General features: G+C 36.9%; 1 protein-coding gene and 1 pseudogene across 1 annotated transcript; both read right to left on the minus strand.

Moving 5' to 3' along the window:
• Window positions 1–11,146: 11,146 nt before the first annotated feature.
• LOC149140201 (putative LRR receptor-like serine/threonine-protein kinase At4g37250) lies at window positions 11,147–15,310 on the minus strand. Its single transcript, XM_089450926.1, has 3 exons — window positions 15,138–15,310; window positions 14,188–15,075; window positions 11,147–11,792 (listed from the first exon to the last, which is right to left on the minus strand). The coding sequence occupies exons 1-3, from the start codon at window positions 15,308–15,310 to the stop codon at window positions 11,147–11,149; spliced, it is 1,707 nt and encodes a 568-aa protein (XP_089307052.1).
• Window positions 15,311–17,359: 2,049 nt separating this feature from the next.
• On the minus strand, window positions 17,360–19,990 carry LOC149140202 (adenylosuccinate synthetase 2, chloroplastic-like; annotated as a pseudogene).
• Between the last annotated feature and the right edge of the window lie 30 nt (window positions 19,991–20,020).

Below are 20,020 nucleotides of genomic sequence, written 5' to 3' on the forward strand. Positions count from 1 at the left end.
AACAACACTAACCAATCACAACTACCAATCATCTTAATGGAACCATGGCAGAACTTATTCAAAAATTAGTTTTACCATCAAGTCTCACTACTTGACTCATTGCATATTTTCAATATCTAAGGGGTTCTTCTAATGTCTTTTTAAAACAATTTGTCATCCTATTCAAGGATGTTCCCCATAATTTATATTCATGCATTGACTCATTAACTTTCATTCATTGTAACTTCAATCTTGTTCATATATGCATCATTGTTATTGCCATATTTACAAATCAAAAGTTGGTAGTTGACAGTCACTTTCCTCAATGAGGGTTCAATATTGTTCATGAGTGTTCAATATTGTGTTTAAGCAAAATATTATGCTTAATATTTTGCAAAATAGATACAAATGGATTACTGCCATGTAGTAATATCTCCGAAAGAGTATCTAAAAGCATATTTTCAATATATTTACACCATGCAGAGGTAAAAAACCAGGGCATATATGTTTTGAACAAATCCCATTTTGAAAAAATACTATCTATTTGAGAGATCCTATAAATATTCTGTTCCTCTTTAGATGAATTAAAAAGGGTGCTTGGAGATAGAAACTCCCTTTAACAATTATAGAACTGAAGCTTTGTGTTGGTATGAATAAATTAAGTATAACATTGACAACAGGTATTCCAAAAATTTATTAAATAGATTCTATTTTATAAATAGGCTCAGTCGCAATTTAAAGGATCAAATTAGAACAAATTTTATAGAAAATGAAAATTTAAATAATGTAACGAAAGATACAATTGACCGGCTTCTTAAGTGCGACAAAAGTTTCATTATCTTTTATCCTCATCAGGAATCCAATGTCATGAACATAGTCATGCAGCAACTTTATTTCTTACTACTCAAAGCAATTTAAACACAAATCACACTTATCATGTTGAAAGTAGTGTACTACGTAAATAAATATGTGAATGGTTAAACTCATACCTGAGTTAATGCCCACTGACGGCGTACCTCGATTTCTTTTCCGCCTACCAATTCCCAAAGGCGCCAGTGCTGCAACCTTTAGCTCTGATACCACTTGTCACATACCCCGGTAACCTCGCATGTAAAAGTGGGGAGTTAGAATTTTTATACAATATTACCCACAAGTAATTATCAAATTCACAACTCCACAGTTCATCGTTAACCATTAGATATAGTGTTCATTAGCACATTAAGTAAATTGCAATAACAAACAGTAAGTTGCATAACCATTAACCACCACCGTGGTAGTGTAATAACATAAACTGTCTCATGAATCCTTGCATCCATTTCATGATTTCCATAAACATATTAATTAATCTCATACTTGGACATTATGATCATGCCATCAAATAAAGAACCATCAACATCAAGGATTCATCATCATCAAACTGACACAAAAGGCAATCACACCATTGAACACCAATATACCCTGGAAACCCCCTAGGGTAAAAACCAGCAAACGTTTAATCTTATTATTAAACACTCATGAGGGATTTCACCCCTCACTCAATGGTTTATAAGGGATTCCATCCCTTAACCATTGTTATAAAATTATTACAATGAATTATCATTAAGTTGACACATAACTAGATGAAAGCTAATACAGTTTTTCATGTAATCTTTTACTTGCATACCGCCACATACAACACTCCTTGTGGCATGATTGTTCTAGTAATGGACAATCCTGCAACTTGAACTCATCTGCATGGACCAATAATCCTTTTCCTGCCATAATGTTAAACATCACTTCCCCTTTGGCACCAACTGCCATCGTCTCCTGTCAATGTAGTTTTCAACAAGCTTTGGAAACAATATTAGATACATTATTAATAATTCATTAAACAACCTCTAAAAGTGATCTTTTAACATCTACTCATCTGTCTGAGCAAGCATAACATACTAACTAACTAGTACATCTATTCAAGTAAATTCTTGTTCTACTTTCCACAATGCTTATTCACACTAGTACATATCTCTCTCTAAGAGATCTAACCATTAGTTTTACAAGTCCATGTTTCCCTTTAAAACATATAACACATTAGTTATGTTTACATACCAGGTAATAAACTATTGTTTCTGCGCCTTTGCACATGCGTTCCTTTCACATAGTTATTTTTCAAGAAATTAACATAGTTTTGCTAACGTACAAAGAACACATCTCCATAACACAACGACTGTTCTTTGAGCATCCATTAGCTTATCCCAATAGCCCTTCTTTAATATATGCAATGCACATAATCTTTTAATGATACAAGTATGGGTTTTCAATATAATAGGAACACTATTCATATATATTTTTTTATATTTTTCTTTTAGGAAAAAACCTCTATTTTGTTTCCGAGAAAACTCTACTGGAATCCTTCATCTTCATACTCGAAGTATGCACTCTTTTACCAAAAGAAACTATAGAAATGAATAACTATGTGCCTAAAAGCACGTCATTAGCTACTTCCCTCATGCATGTGATGCATATTCAAAACATCGAAAGTTAGCTAGAATCATAAAGCATTTAACACAAGATTCACATGTAATTTTCTAGAAGGAAAACTACATATACTTAGCTTTTATGTCCACACGTTTATTTCACGTTTTCCCAGATGTCATTTGGAAAAAGCTCAGTCCACGTCCAGGTTCATCTACTTCTGCGAAGAAGTGCCGAAGCCAAATCTTGAAGATCTCCATGGTCGTTGTTGGGGTGTTTCTGTCCAGCTAAACTCTCACAGACCTGGGATACGTAGTTTCGTTCAGCGGTAGACAAAGTACTGAAGGCGCTCAAGCTGTAGTCTCCCTGCATGCAGGAGAAGCTATATGAACTCTCTTCTTCTTTCACCTCGCCATGGTAATTATCAACTGCAACATTTCCCAATGGGTTTGGTTGCATGTTTCCCCAAGGAAAAGAATGCCATTCGTAAGGAACATCTCTATTAAATATCGAAGCTGAGATGTCGGATTTCTTGCCCTTTATATGCTCAGAATATCAACATCGAGTAGAGTTCCGGGTATGCTATGATAACCGTCAAGCTGAGCATAGAGAGCGGCTAGTTTTCCGTTTAAACAGTTGCACATTCCTCCGGTGACAAGAAAATAAAACTATTTTGCGTTTATCACCAGCGTGCTGGGGCATATCATGATTGAATGTGATGCTAAGAAGAAACATATTCTCCACATGGGACGAGTCAGGTACATTGATGAACATGCCGAGCATGAATGGTCCAGTTTCTTGTATTCTTTATATTAAAGAAAAGATCATGTCATCCCTGTAACAGGATTCGTCTGCGGGTTTAATGGACGACAACAGTCCACGATAAGCAACAAAACCAGACCCTTTCAAATACCAACTTTACAAGACGCTCTAAAGTGCCTCCTCTTTTACTCTCTGTATCTAACTTCTACAGAGAAGGAATCAATGAAAGAGATAGAGATCATCACACAGCACCCGAAGCTCCGAGGCATAAAACGGTGCAGTAGGCTAAACTCTTACATGAATCCCTGTCCACGGAACCCATGTTCCCTAGAATGTAGAACTGAAATAAACTTTCTGACCTTAACATATAATGGAATTGCACCCATGTTTCTGACCAGTCAGTCCATGTGGCGTCCACGCTTCTCATTCAGTTTCCGAATACCGAGAATCGGTTTCGTAACTAACTATTAACTATTCATAACTGTCATGCTGAGTTATTATCGTAGGGATGTTACACATTGTTTCCCCCTCTTGGTGCGGATTGGGCCATATGGGAAGGGCCGGAAGGTTATGTGGTACATTTTGACACAATTCTCTCACATCTTTTCTGACCTTTAAATTGACCCAAAAAGTTTCGAACTCAAGACCTGAAAAATGTAAACCATAATTAATCTCTGACCTCCAAATAGTCCAAAGCGTTGAATCAGTAGATCTCTTGTCCTCCAAGTAAATAATCTCACAGCCCTGAAATTGATATTTTAAGTAGAAATTCCTGCGAAATTTATAATGCTAGATCTGAGGAGAAATTATCTGATTCTCAAGCCTCCGAAGTCTTCTATGTCCCTGAAGATTTCTCTCCGCTGTGCTATTATTTTCCTCTGCAGATACACCAAAGACAATATAAGCAAGCTCCTCAGATGTTGTGAATCGGCGAGATCACTCTGTATTCAGAAGATGCATTTATATAAGAGTGCACAAATAATCCCTGCTTTATGTGGTCAATGGATGATCCAATCTGGGAAACCAGAGAGAGTGGCACCTCCAACTCTCGGCCTCTCGTATGGCGGAACCAGTACCGGAAGAGCGTTGGAAGACCATGATGCGAGGAGAGACCCCTGTAGATATTCGAAATCTCTGTGGTGTGTTCGTTTCACTTCGTTTCAGAAATTTCATGGGCACCTTGGGCGCGGAAATAACATTTGAATTTTGAAATTTTGGGCACCAAGATTGCATTTAATGACTATAGAGGTTTTATTGAATGATTATGGTGTACTATCATATCCACTGTGTGATAGGTTGGAAGGGAGCGGCTAGGAAAGGTATGGAGCATAGTTGCCGGAAAATCATGGGATTCCATGCAGCTATCACGTCAGTATCCCATACATACATGGATGCATGGTTGGGTCGCAAGATGTAATATGTAACATACGATGGATGCATGGTCGGGTGGCGATATGGAACATGCGATGACTTAAGGAGGAGGGGATCTGGGCTGTAAGGACGTAGCATTTATGTTTCTATTAGAGGTGGAAATAGCTCTTGCCGTATTCGCTTATGGTAGTCAGCTGTCAGAGAGGTGCCAGAAATCAGCGGAGTTGTGGAGTGTCTGAATATTGACGGTATTAACAGAATTGGTAATGGAGACGGATGAGGCCCTCTGGCCACGCCAACCAGCTTGAGCAATCTACGGTCGAGATAATCTCGATGAATCCGCTGCAAGTAAAACCACTAAACTGGAATTCGAATTCTTTTCATAATTCTTTTCATATTAACAACAACAGAAATTTGCATGACATGCGACCCTCCCTCCCATGGAATAAGTCATTTGTTGTACCATTTACATCAGAGTAATATGAATAAGAATTATGAACGATGACCAAGGTAATATGAAAAACAATTATGAATGATTGAATTGGATTGAATCGGTTTGCTAATAAAGTGTCTGTTGAATATTTCAAGTACAAACATTTTCTTACATTCATACATTCAAATGCATTTTCTTGCATTTAAACAAGTATTACTTATTACTAGATGGATGTAGCAATTATACATTGGGAAATTAATGGTTGAATATGGTTAGAACAAACTCGTTAGCCATGATCCGTTTTCATTTTTTATAGGTCAATCAGTCTATAAAAATGATGAGCATAAACATGCATTAACCATACTAGCATTTGCACCAGATGTTGCAAAGAAAACGTCGTAAGGCATAAAGTGCGGAAATCCATTATCCATGTAGTGTGTGCATTATTCAACAAGGTGGATCTCTCTAAATTTGTTGCAAACATTTATGTTGTTGCATTGCTAATTTATTTAGAATCTACTACTACCTCCTCTTCTTGGAATATTAAATTTCTTATCACCCCATGATGACAATCCCTCTAATTATTGGAATCACAATTTTTTCCACTTTAGTGGGTTTACCTTCAACCTAAAGAAACATGAATTTGAGTCACTCAATTAAAAAGAAATTGCTAAATTGCTATTTATCAGGTTTTGAGTAAAAACAATTAATAACTCATATTTACAACCCTTGAAATATTTACAACCTTTTAAGTCTTGTATTTATAACTCATATTTATAACCCTTTAAAATGAAACTAACTATCTATATTTTTATTAATAATAAAAAGAATATTCTTTATAAAACTCACACTCACATGCTACTCCTATTGAAAAGGAATCAATATTCTTTGATAAGCAAGGAAAGCATTATACTCGACCTGAGGGAACTCAGTGGGAGAAATTATCAATAACTAGTTAATATTGATTTGCATCAATTTCTTTTGGTCCAACCAACAATTAAAATCCATCCCCTGCCACTACAACAATAATACACCATATATCACCTTCCCATTAAAACTGAGAATGAGCTGCGAGTAAACTGTGAGAATGTGGATGCCTCATAAGCATGGAGTTAAGTTTGATCCCTGAGCTTTGCTACAATCCTCAACTGTAGAAATATTGAAATTTTTAGAAGACTCTGGCCATTTCATAAGTAGCTGAGTTGACAGCAGAGTTTGTCTGTTGTTGAGTCCCAATAATAGAGATATCTATATGAGTTATGTCAATGTCTAAGTAGAGTTGTTGAATATAGAATGTCGGTGTAAGTCCTCATCTCTGTCCAACTTATGTCAAAGCAAGGATGCTACATAGGAAGAAAGAATTGGTTAATCGGTTGTGGATGATGGCATTTTGTCTAGAAAATGCAATATCTCCTTCATTGATTTCAAAAATCCATTGCTTCACTTGCACCTATCTTCTCAGGCTTTCATATTGATAAAAACAATGTAAAAAAATTTGGTTGAGTTAGTTTCAAACCATAAAATATACCCCAACTTCATCTAATGGGCTTGTAATATAGCCTTCTTTCCCACATTTTATTGATTATAAAATAATGTTAAAGTAAAACGAGAGTTAGAAATATTTTTCAACAATAGTCACTTGGATCAGATGATTATTATCTCGCTTGGTTTTCATCCTTATGACTTAATATGGACAGACCATTTTCTGCGAGATTAGGAAAGCCTACTGTGTCTTTGAAATATCGATTTGATTAATGAAGGACATAAGTTAAAAATGTAGTGATCATCCTGTAAACAAATATATATACTCTATATATATCAAAGCAGCAGACTGAAGGCACTAAATTTGCCCATTTCAGACTCATATATGATATATCTATTCAAATGTTTACATAAACCAATATTTCATCCACAGTGGCTAAGAGTAGTATATATCAAAGACTGAAGGCACTGAAATTGGCCAATTCACTCATATATCTACTCAAATTTCTACACAAACCAATATTTCATCCACAATGGCTAAGAGTATATATCAAAGTAGCAGACTGAAGGCATTGAACTTGCCCATTTGAGACTTATATATTTATTCAAATTTTTAAACAAACCAATGTGTGATCCATAGTGGCTAAGAGTATCTATCAAAGTAGCAGACTGAAGGCACTGAACATGCCCATGCAAAATTCAGACTCATATCTATTCAAACTTTTACACAAACCAATGTTCAACCACATAGGCTAAGAATATATATCGAAGTAGCAAACTGAAGGCACTGAACTTGCCCTCTTCAGATTCATATATCTATTCAAACTTTTACATAAACTAGTGTTTCATCCACAGTGGCTCGTGATTTTCAAAATATTTATGTATGCCATAATAAGCACTTCACGAATCCACTAGAAATTGAAGGCACTTGCACAAAGAATATAATAACAGAAAACCAATGTATTCTTGCACAATAATATTATTGATGATAACGCTATGCATAAATTGGTATTGCTTTGTTGTAAGCCAGAGTAGGATCTTGATCTTCCTTTGCATAGATGTTACTGTCAGATGGACTGAGATGAATTTTTGCAGCCCCATTCCTCAATCCAACTTTATTCCTTTTCAATTTTGGGGCCATGAGAATCTGATAACAGCCAACAACTTTCTTCTTCTCCTTCTCAACCATCTCACCACCATCTTTCTTCTTTTCTTGATCTTTTCCCTGTTCCTTGCATGGACTATTGTTGAAGTCTTGACAACGGGATTGTTGTTCTTGGGCATCAACAACATTATTAGGTTTAATGGACAGCAATTTTCCCACAAACGAAGGCCTGGGTTCGAGAGGATTCCAATCAAATATCTGAAACCCACAGCCCCCCTAGTTGCAGGGATGAATCTGTTCATTCTGTGAAGATCTACTCCATCAAGAATCATGGTGCCAAGGTTGAGAATGCCCTGTGGGTGACCAGAAGGATAACGAACCTGCAGTGCCAAGAAACTCATCCCACTGAAATCTGTGCTCCCATAGCCCTTGAGGAGAGTGGAAAGCAAGACCCTCATAGTGCCTAGCAGGGTATCCCTGAGGCAACCCACGTAGTATATCTCCATCATCACAGCAGAGGTTTCACAGCGGAGAAAACTCTCTTCCACTCTGAATATGGCCTTGTCGTTCCAAGTAGGGTTTGTGCCCCCTGTTCTATCAATTTGCGTCATCAGTTTTTTCTTGAAATTGATCCATACAACACAATAGGTCTGCATCATGCCAAAAAGATGCATCTCCTTCAGATCTTGAGTTGTGATGTTGTTAAGCTCCAGATGTGTGTAACCTTCCCCCATGATGTAGAGTGAATTTACTGCACAAGGAAACGCAATATTCAGAGACCACCATGATTGAAATTACAGGAGAAGAAACGCCATGAATGAAATCTTTTGAAATTTGAACATTGTATAGAACTAAATTATAAGACAAAACACATCATAGACTCTCTAGCTCATGATGATGAAAGCAAATGGAAATCAGTGCAGAAGGCCACCCCAAATGGTCATGATCGAAGCCAAGAAGCAAAAAAACCCATTCATAGATACAACAATAATGGAACAAACAAAAACAAATTTGTACCAAATCCATTTGTTGTTTCATTTTAGAATTTTATTGTTGTGATTTCCATTTCAAAACTCCATTACTTCACCTGCACCTATAGTCTCAGGCTCTCATATTCATAAAAACAATGCACAAAATTTTGCTTGAGTTAGTTTTAGATTATAAAATCTACCCATTTCAAAACTCCATTGCTTCACCTGCACATATCTTCTCAGGCTCTCATATTGATAAAAGCAATGTAGAAAATTTTTGTTGTTAGTGTTAGACTATAAAATCTACCCATTTCAAAACTCCATTGCTTCACCTGCACCTATCTTCTCAGGCTTCCATATTGATAAAAACAATGTAGAAAATTTCGGTTGAGTTAGTTTCAAACCATAAAATCTACCCCAACTTCATCTAATGGGCTTGTAATATAGCCTTCTTTCCCACATTTTCTTGATTATAAAATAATGTCAAAGTAAAACGAGAGTTAGAAATATTTTTCAACAATAGTCACTTGCATCAGCTGATTATTATCTCGCTTGGTTTTCATCCTTATGGCTTAATATGGACGGACCATTTTCTGCAAGATTAGGAAAGCCTATTGTGTCTTTGAAAGATCGATTTGATTAATGAAGGACATAAGTTAAAAATGCAGTGATCATCCTGTAAACAAATATATATACTATATATATATCAAAGCAGTAGACTGAAGGCACTAAATTTTTCCATTTCAGACTCATATATGATATTTCTATTCAAATGTTTACATAAACCAATATTTCATCAAAAGTGGCTAGGAGTAGTATATATAAAAGACTGAAGGCACTGAACTTGCCCATTTCACTCATATATCTACTCAAATTTCTACACAAACCAATATTTCATCCACAGTGACTAAGAGTATATATCAAAGTAGCAGACTGAAGGCACTTAACTTGCCCATTTGAGACTTATATATCTATTCAAATTTTTAAACAAACCAATGTGTGATCCATAGTGGCTAAGAGTATCTATCAAAGTAGCAGACTGAAGGCACTGAACATGCCCATTGCAAAATTCAGACTCATATCTATTCAAACTTTCCACAAACCAAAGTTTCATCCACATAGGCTAAGAATATATATTGAAGTAGCAGACTGAAGGCACTGAACTTGCCCTTTTCAAATTCATATATCTATTCAAACTTTTACATAAACCAGTGTTTCATCCACAGTGGCTCGTGATTCTCAAAATATTTATGTATGCCATAATAAGCACTTCACAAATCAACTAGTAATTGAAGGAACTTGCACAAAGAATATAATAACAAAAAACCAACATATTCTTGCACAATAATATTATTGATGATAACACTATGCATAAATTGCTATTTCTTTGTTGTAAGCCAGAGCAGGATCTTGATCTTCCTTGGAACAGATGTGACTGTCAGATGGACTGAGATGAATTTTTGCAGCCCCATTCCTCAATCCAACTTTATTCCTTTTCAATTTTGGGGCCATGAGAATCTGATAATAGCCAACAGCTTTCTTCTTCTCCTTCTCAGCCATCTCACCACCATCTTTATGCTTTTCTTGATCTTTGCCCTGTTCCTTGCATGCGCTACTGTTGAAGTCTTGACAGCGGGATTGTTGTTCTTGGGCTTCAACAACATTATTAGGTTTAATGGACAGTAATTTTCCCACAAACGAAGGCCTCGGTTGGACAGGTTCCCCATCAAATCTCTGAAACCCACAGCCCCCCAGTTGTAGGGATGAATCTGTTCATTCTGTGCAGATCTACTCCATCAAGAATCATGGTGCCAAGGTTGAGAATGCCCTGTGGGCGACCTGAAGGATGATGGACCTACAGTGCCAAGAAACTCATCCCAATGAAATTTGTGCTCCCATAGCCCTTGAGGAGAGTGGAAAGCAAGACCCTCACAGTGCCTAGCAGGTATCCCTGAGGCAACCCACGCAGTATATCTCCATCATCACAGCAGATTTTTCATAGTGGAGAAAACTTTCTTCCACTCTGAATATGGCCTTGTCGTTCCAAGTAGGGTTTGTGCCCCCTGTTCTGTCAATTTGCATCGTCAGTTTTTTCTCGAAATTGATCCATACAACACAGTAGGTTGTGCACAACAGATTGCATAGCAGAAACGGGACACATTATTGCAGCAGTTAGTGGAACAGCACGAAAACATTATTGCAGCAGGGCGTGGAAGAGAACAGGAAGAGCAGAAAGCGGAAACAGGAGGAACAGAAATGGTCGTGGAAGAAAACAGGAAGAGCAGAAAGCTGAAGAGGAGAAACAGAAATGAAGTTGCACGACAGATGTCAACCATATGCCAGTTGAAGGTGCACACCAGCTGTCAAACATAGAAACAAAGTGTAGACGAAAAGCTCACTCAAAGGAAGGCCTATCGGCCTAAATATTGAAATTTTTAAGAAGACTCTGGCCATTTCATAAGCAGCTGAGTTGACAGCAGAGTTTGTCTGTTGCTGAGTCCCAATCATAGAGGTGTCTATATGAGTTATGTCAATGTCTAAGTAGAGCTGTTGAATATGGAATGTGGGTGTAATTCGTCATCTTTGTCCAACTTATGTCAAAGAAAGGATGCTACATAGGAAGAAAGCATTGGTTAATCGGTTGTGGATGATGGCATTTTTTTCAAGAAAATGCAATACCTCCTTCATTGATGGTCTCTTTTGAGGGGAAGCAGAAGAAAAATTCAATGCAATCCCCACAGACACTGAGATTTCTTCCCTTCCTTCAACCTCTGGTCGAAGAGTAGGATCTATGATGTGCAAAAGGCGATGCTTGTCATCAACAAAGTTTTGACCCCATGCTGCAAAATCCTTATCTGATGGTGGCTTCCCAGTAAGAATCTCCAGAAATATAACCCCAAAGGAATAAACATCCCACTTTTGGTTGTGTTTGAGAGTTTTCAATGCCTCTGGGGCCTGGTAAGGAGATACAAAGTTCTTGGATGTGCCTGGACTGCCCAGCAAATCAGGTGTTGTTTGTAGGCTATCGTGGGAGCCAGTGGAGTGTTTTCTCCCTGAAAATATACCTTCAAGGTTCCTTAGGTGGATAGCAGAGCTACTATACTTGACACTGGCAGTGTCCAGTATCTTTTCTAGCCCAAAATCTGCTATGTATGGCTCCATGTCAAAGCCCAGAAGGATGTTGCTTGGCTTAACATTTCCATGAACAAACTTCCTTTCATGAAAACAGGGATAGACTCTGCAGAATCCAGAATCTGAACAAGATTCACTGATATTGTTATCTTTAATAAATTCTTATATGAAGCAGCAAAGATGAAGAATCCCAAATAATTTGACACATCACAGAAAGTTGATTCCTATTCCTAAACTTCTCGTTTTCACTTTCAAAGTTATATTTCTTGAAGTTGGAACCAAACTCTATATTCTAGCTCTCCTTGCTTATGTAGAGATGGGGATCTTGTATAATCACTCTTTAGTTCTTTGATGTAACAACCTTTGTTCACATCTATGATGCTTCTGCCAAAAAAAACCTGCAACTTTCACTTTCCTTCATTTTCCTATTCCTAGTGTTTGTATCCTTCAGAAAATATAGAAAAGACTTTCAAGGTCTACAGTTTCATACATGGTCATTCTAAAAGGCATGGAGAAATCAGCCTCACTGGTGATGGCTTCAATTTCAAGGACTTGAGAAATTACCAAGCCAGTGGGATACTTCTAAATAAGCCTGCAGACTATTTGGAATAATAGCAAATGAAAATTCACCATAATATCAAATGCCACCAAGGTTAGTTGATAACAATCTAGCAGAGATAGTCCCAAGGATTAGCTTGGTTAGAAGATGCTTTAGTGCAAATGCTCAAGGAATTCTTAGGATCAAATGTCATTGAATATCTAGTGGTTACCAGCAGTAGCTAAACAGGGGAAAAGTGTGGAATCCATAAGGAACTCATAATATGCAAGCTTGTGATTACCAACAGTAGCTAAACAGGGGAGATTGTGGAATCCATAAGAAACTCATAATATGCAAAACAATAACAATACAATGTAATTTTCCCATCAATTCAATCCATACTATTATGATGCAACACAATATCCCAATACTGTAATGTAATTAATTGAGTCATTATGATGTGTTCAGTCTCCAAACTAAAGTAATTAATGCAGTCATCAATAAAATATGGCTTACCAGGAATATGGTATAATGGACCTGTTCAATATATAACAGCAGAAACATTCCATAGAAACTGATATAAATACTGCAGCTAATTGTTCTCCAGCTAAGTAAGAAGATGTTATGTAGAATAAGATACAAATACAAGCACAGGGTCACTTGTCTTATTTCATGGTCTTCCTAAGAAGGCTTATGAAGGAAGCTGTGTAGCATTCTCATGGTTTTGATAAATTATCATTTGTTGCTGAGATGAACATGTATATATAAATATTCTAACTTGAAAGAAGAGCAGTTTCTTCTTTGTATATGAAAACTATAGCGGAACCAATAAATATAATTTTCAATATTGATTTACATCAATTTCTTTTGGTCCAACCAGCAATTAAAATCCATCCCCTGCCACTGCAACAATAATACACCATATATCACCTTCCCATTAAAACTGAGAATGAGTTGCAAGTAAACTGTGAGAACACGGACGCCTCATAAGCATGGAGTTGAGTTTGATCCCTGAGCTTTGCTACAATCCTCAACTGTAGAAATATTGAAATTTTTAAGAAGACTCTGGCCATTTCATAAGCAGTTGAGTTGACAGCAGAGTTTGTCTGTTGCTGAGTCCCAATCATAAAGGTGTCTATATGAGTTATGTCAATGTCTAAGTAGAGCTGTTGAATATGGAATGTTGGTGTAAGTCCTCATCTTTGTCCAACTTATGTCAAAGCAAGGATGCTACATAGGAAGAAAGACTTGGTTAATCGGTTGTGGATGATGGCATTTTTTCTAGAAAATGCAATACCTCCTTCATTGATGGTCTCTTTTGAGGGGAAGCAGAAGCACAATTCAATGCAATCCCCACAGACACTGAGATTTCTTCCCTTCCTTCAACCTCTGGTCGAAGAGTAGGATCTATGATGCGCAAAAGTCAATGCTTGTCATCAACAAAGTTTTTACCCCATGCTGCAAAATCCTTATCTGAAGGTGGCTTCCCAGTAAGAATCTCCAGAAAAATAACCCTAAAGGAATAAACAACTTGCAACTTTCACTTTCCTTCATTTTCTTATTCCCGGTGTTTGTATCCTTCAGAAAATATAGAAAAGACTTTCAAGGTCTACAGTTTCATACACGGTCATTCTAAAAGGCATGGAGAAATCAGCCTTACTGGTGATGGCTTCAATTTCAGGGACTTGTGCAATTACCAAGCCAGTGGGATACTTCTGAATAAGCCTGCAGACTATTTGGAATAATAGCAAATGAAAATTCACTATAATATCAAATGCCACCAAGGTTAGTTGATAACAATCTAGTAGAGATAGCCCCAAGGATTAGCTTGGTTAGAACAACTCATAATATGCAGGCTTGTGATTACCAACAGTAGCTAAAGAGGGGAGATCATGGAATCCATAAGAAACTCATAATATGCAAGCGATTGAAGGGCTATCTTTGTAAATAAAAAATAAAAAACAACCATGCAGAAACGAATTGAACGAGATTTCCTACAGATATACATGAAATGGAAAAAAGAGAACAAGAGAACCCACCATAATAGGAATTTTCCAAGCTTCCATGTGGAATGTAGTCATAAACTAGAAGTTTTTCCTCTATACCCCAATAGAAACCTCGGAGGCGAACAATGTTGGGATGTTTAACCCTACCGATTGCTTTAGCTTTTGCTTCAAAATCCTTGTACCTTTCCAAACCACCATCCCCAAGTCGCCTTACTGCAAAAGTCAGCCCATCTTCCAGAACTGCCTTATACAATATAGTATAACCACTGGCACCCAATATATATGCAGAGGATCTGAGTAGCTTATTTAATTCCATGTCAAGATCTCCATTTAATGTCACAAAAGTTCCTTGCTGTTGATCTCCATTGTCCGAGACACTTCCATTTGAGCTCTCATCAACTTTTTTAAGGCAGAGCCATCCAACTCTACCCGAACTGGAAGAAAAGTCTCCATTGTCATCCAACTGAATATTCCTGGTATTAGGCCCATCCTCTGACTCCTTCTTTCTTCTTGTTCCCCAGTAACGGTACATAAAAACTGTGCAAAGGAGGCTTATCCCTACAAAATCGCCAACTACAATGGCAGCTATGGTGCCTTTACTCAGACCTTTTCCCTTGTTGATAATAGGCATGGCTGCAATTGCTGAAGGTGAGCTGATTTTTGGAGGATCTGAGAGTGTTGAAGGAATTGAACATAAATTTGTCAGTGGGTGACCACAAAGACCTGGATTACCAGCAAAAGCATCATTTTTCTGATGCAAAAGAGCTCCAAACTGTGGAATGGGTCCAGTCAAAGGCACAAGGTTACCCCTGGCGTAAAAATTGCAGACGAAAATTCGCAGGCATCTTCAACAACACCCAACACGAATCTAAAGAAAAATTTTGACAATGGTAATGGATTTCTCAACAGCTTTTCTTCCTCTAGGGCGGATTCACCCTCAACTCCTGCAGATTCAATCACAAAAACCATTTGGACGACAGATTCAATCACGAAAACCATTTGGACGCAGCAGTCGTCATCAGACGATTCATCTCTGACCTTATTTGATCCGGATCTCATTTCTACATTCAGGAAAGCCATGGATAAAATTTGCCCCAGAGATTCGATGGAGCCTGTTTCAGAGGTCTGTCAGGCAGCACGGGAAGCAAGAGCGGAGAAGATGAAAAGGGTACCCCAGGAAAATCTTTTAGGCTCCGATCTAGAAGCATTCAGGCGAGGGTTTGCAACTGTTTCAAATATCGTGAACAGTTGCAACCACTCAACTACCTTCCCTTGATCGAACGATTAACAATCTTCTAATCGTCTAACACATAATCTAACGGCACACAGGAATGACAAGTGGATTTTAGGGAAGTTCACTTCAGAGGGAAACACCTTACGGCGTAAATATCTAAATATTGTCTTCGAAATAATATAAAGGGCAAGTAAAAAGAAAAAAGAAGAAGCAAAAAGTCATTAAAATATCATCATTAAATCACATTATAAAATATTTAAAAGAAAATAAATATTTAAATAATGTCTTCGAAATAATATAAATGACAAGTAAAAAGAAAAAAGAAGAAAGAAGCAACAAAAAGTCATTAAAATATCATCATTAAATCACATTATCATATCAAACAAAAATTAAAGAGTTTAAAAAAAAAAGAGATGAGAAAAATCGAAATAAAACAAAAATTAAAATCTATAAAACTTTAAAAACAAAATATTAACTAATTGCACTACATATATAACAAAATTTTAAAATTTCTCTTGAAAACATAAATTTATAGGAAAAATAAATTGAAAATACAATAATAATAATAAGGATTTACCACTTTACTTGGTTCCAATGTATTAACTAAAATTACTTTATCTTATCTAAGAATTTGTATTTCTTGGACATGAGGAAACATGTTAATAACCCCAAACCTAGAGATGTACCAATAATGAAACCCTAATCTTAGTTCAAGGGTCTCCAAGGTCCAGAACCAAAAATACCTTGAAAGTATTAACTAAAATTACTTCATCTTATCTAAGAATTTGTATTTCTAGGACATGAGGAAACATGTTAATAACCCCAAACCTAGAGATGTACCAATAATGAAACCCTACTCTTAGTTCAAGGGTCTCCAAGGTCCAGAACCAAAAATACCTTTCGTTCAAGGGTCTCCAAGAATTTTGTTTTTTAGTTGAAAGGTCTAAAAACACTTGACAATTCCCATTTGTCAAATCAGATACTCCGTCAAAATAATAACAATTTTCTGGCAATTAAGTGAACGGTAAATCTAGTTTTGATATAATCAAAATATCATTAAAAAATTCTTGTAGTGTCTAAAATGTTTTCAAGCCCCCCATCAGATTGTACTTCCTCATTTCAAACCAAAAACTGACCATTTAGACGATCAACACATATTTTACCTAAAATAGAATACTTTTGCACACGCTAATTTTCACCACAGTGCAATTTGATTTCTTCTCTATTTGAAGATCGGAAAGAAAAAGACAGAAAGATCTTCAGATGATACCTTCACTGGTCATGGAACCCATTATCATCATGAACCTTTTAATACATGCTTGACATTCCTTTTTACGACCCTTGGGCATTAACTTGACACTAATTCCAAGAATCTTGAAAATATCAGCTAGAAACATTGTGAGTTTATCAGCCAGTGGTGAAATAGTGGCAGAAAATCAGGAGATGATGGAAAATTTCATTATCCAACACAATTGCACTAGCTGAATTTTACCAGCCACTGCAAACAGTGTTTTATAGCTGAGAACACATCATTATCATGCAAGTAAACTATATATGCATTAGTATAATTTCTCTTTTTAGCTGCTGCTTTTTCTTCATATATGGTAGTATGATTTGTTGGTTACGTACCCTTTTTCAGTTTCGCAGTGACGAGTTACTAATACCTCTCTGTCATCAAACGCTCGTGCATTGTAGAAAACAAGAGCCTATAATTTCTTGAATTTATTCCTACTTAGACTAACCAAAGTGTTCTGGACAAGGGACTGATATAAAAAAGTCACAAAAGCCAAAAATGACACAGGGAATGTTAAGCCATTAAAAGTTCCCATGCATGTTTTTGACTTGCTTCTTGGACAACAAACTCCATGGGATGACTTTAAAATCTGTTGATCTTATTACTTCACTATTAAAGCATCACAGCTTGACCCAACACCAATATAATCGATTGGTATTCCAAGTAAACTCTCGATCCTTTCCACTTAGAGGCAAGCAACATATGGTAAGTCTTGATAGCTTCTCACTTTAGATATATCACCCTGCCATCCAGGCGGATCTTCATAAATAACCTGCATGTGACCAAGTTATATTAGAATTGGGTACCAGAGAAGAGAAAAATGCTTTTATCAAAATTTGAGTTTGAAATGAGAAAATTTCTCAAGGAAACAAGATTTCAAATAACCTTGACATGACATAATGTTAGAAACAAACTGCAAGAAAAAAGGAATATGACATATGCAGAATATTATCTACAAAGATACAAATAAAACTATATACCGAGAGAGACTCAAACTGGTAGCAGGTCCAACACAAGTGACCAAATAAAATAAAATTAACAGTTAGATCCATGAAATTTATTAGTCAAAAGAATGCAAAAATGTGTTGTCAAGAACAAATTGAGGGTCAAAGGTTTAAGAGGCAAAAATTATGGGGCCAAAGCCTCAGTGCAAACAAGCTTTCTGTAAGTTTTAGCAAAATAATTCATACATATACAATGTAGAGTACTAAAATAGTGGATTTCTGATTTTTTAAAGGTAGAGATTGCAGCATAGCACTCGATATAATGATCATCGTAAATGAAGCTGTCTGATTGAACCTCACAAGGATGTGAAGCTTAAGTAGACAGCATCAGATAGGCTGACATTAATGTAACTGTTGCCTCCATGGTACAAACAAATATGCTTCATTTAGTTGTTGCCTACATGGTACTATTCTAGTGATTATGGATTTGAACCGTATATGTATTTGTATAATCTAAAGATCAAAACAGAGGCTTGTAGATGCTGGCCTGACATCTAGTCACAATATTTTTTCACTTATTATGCCTGATGTTCCCATTTTTCAACTGCGATGCATCACAAAATGTTTTTCAAGATACTTGCAATAGTCATACATAATAATTACAGAAGCATACTATTTTAAGTTGCCCGTTAAGTAATTGAGATCCATGGCTCTGAATTGAAAGGAAAGTACCTCTACTTTTTGCAGAAGGTCAAGGTCCGCAGGAAAAGATTTCTATACATTTCCATCAGGCCCTTTATAGGCTATCCCAAGCCTAATTCGAGATAACCCAGAAAGTACGTCAAGATTTGTCAGATTAAGTGCTGAGAAACCATTGATTTGATAAGAATATTTAAGTGCAACCAGATCTAGCCAACCACAACGACGAGGTCGGCCAGTTGTGGTGCCATATTCATGTCCAGCTGATCAAAGATCTTCACTCGCTTCATCCAAGAGTTCTGTCGGGTAAAGACCTAAACCAACTCTTGTTGTGTACGCTTTAGCCTGCAGATCAAAACCGTGGTTAGTCATCAGTAAATTTTTAAAACTTTCTTGATGAATCCAATTTTCATTAGAACTTTAACCTGCATGAATTTGCATATGCATGTTAATAAAAAATCATCTCACATACCACACCAGTAATATCACCAATATGTCTTGGAGCAATACCAAGTCCAGTACAGATTCCACCGGCAGATGGATTAGAAGAAGTGACAAATGGATAAGTTCCAAAATCGACATCTAACATGGTCGCCTAGCCGCCTTCAACCAAAATCTTCTTCCCGCTTGAGAATGCATCATTCATCAAATGAACAGTGTCAGCAATATAAGGTTCTATTCGCTTAGAATATCTCTTGTAATGCTCCACTTCCGTCTGTAACATGCTTTTACTATACTCAAAGCCTTTAAAACAGGATGCGGCATCATGCAAAAGAATATCCAACTTCTCAGGAAATGTATCCATATGCCTCAAATCACTTACCCGAATACCATTCCGGATTGCCTTGCTTGCATAGCAAGGACCAATCCCTCTTTTTGTCGTTCCAATTAATGACCCTGCAAGTTCTGCTTCTCTCATTCCATCAATAGTTTGATGGAAATCAAATAGTAAATTAGCACGGTCAGAAATCAACAATCTTCCTTTGCAAGAAACTCCATTAGACTCAAGCCCATCTATCTCTTCAAATATTCCTATAAGATGCACAATGGCTCCATTCCCAATAACGCATAGGGCTTTCTCATTCACTATTCCAGAAGGGACAAGGTGAAGAGAAAATTTCTTTCCCTCGCTATTGTATATGGTGTGACCTGCATTTGCCCCTCCCTGCGATAAAGATGTAGTATAATCGGTAAATATACTTACCAGTTAAGATGGATTTAACGACAATGAAAAAAAATGGAGGATGGGTGAGTACCTGAAAATGGGCCACAATATCATAGCGCTGTGCTAAAATGTCAATGAGCTTGCCCTTTCCTTCGTCACCCCACTGAGTTCCCAGCACTGCACACACTTGACTCAGGGATTTAAAAGGATCTTCCGCTTTCTCTGCCTCAACAATGGCGTCGGCCTCCTCGACGCTGGCATTGCATTTTATCCTTCTACTCTGCAGTACAATTCGACCTTTAGCCTAATGCAAGTTCACAGAATGCACAAACCCTGACCGCAACCCCTGCTGCCTCTTCTTCTTATCCTGCAAAAATCCATGCAAATTCGAAACACAGAGATCGCTAATCAGCGCAGATGCCATTTATTCCCACAGACCGCAGATTGAGCAACC

Source organism: Pinus tabuliformis, chromosome X (assembly GCF_031772625.1).
Source record: "Pinus tabuliformis cultivar Carrire ecotype Pingquan chromosome X, CPIR1, whole genome shotgun sequence".
Classification (NCBI taxonomy): domain Eukaryota; kingdom Viridiplantae; phylum Streptophyta; class Pinopsida; order Pinales; family Pinaceae; genus Pinus; species Pinus tabuliformis.

What these genes read in the sequence shown, in the direction of transcription:
- LOC149140201 (XM_089450926.1), bottom strand. Translation starts at nt 15,310, where the DNA reads ATGGCTTTCCTGAATGTAGAAATGAGATCCGGATCAAATAAGGTCAGA. An exon ending in GCCCTAGAGGAAGAAAAGCT is followed by an intron (nt 15,076 to 15,137) that starts GTTGAGAAATCC and finishes GTGTTGTTGAAG; the next exon opens with ATGCCTGCGAATTTTCGTCT. An exon ending in CAATTCGTTTCTGCATGGTT is followed by an intron (nt 11,793 to 14,187) that starts GTTTTTTATTTT and finishes TGGATTCTGCAG; the next exon opens with AGTCTATCCCTGTTTTCATG.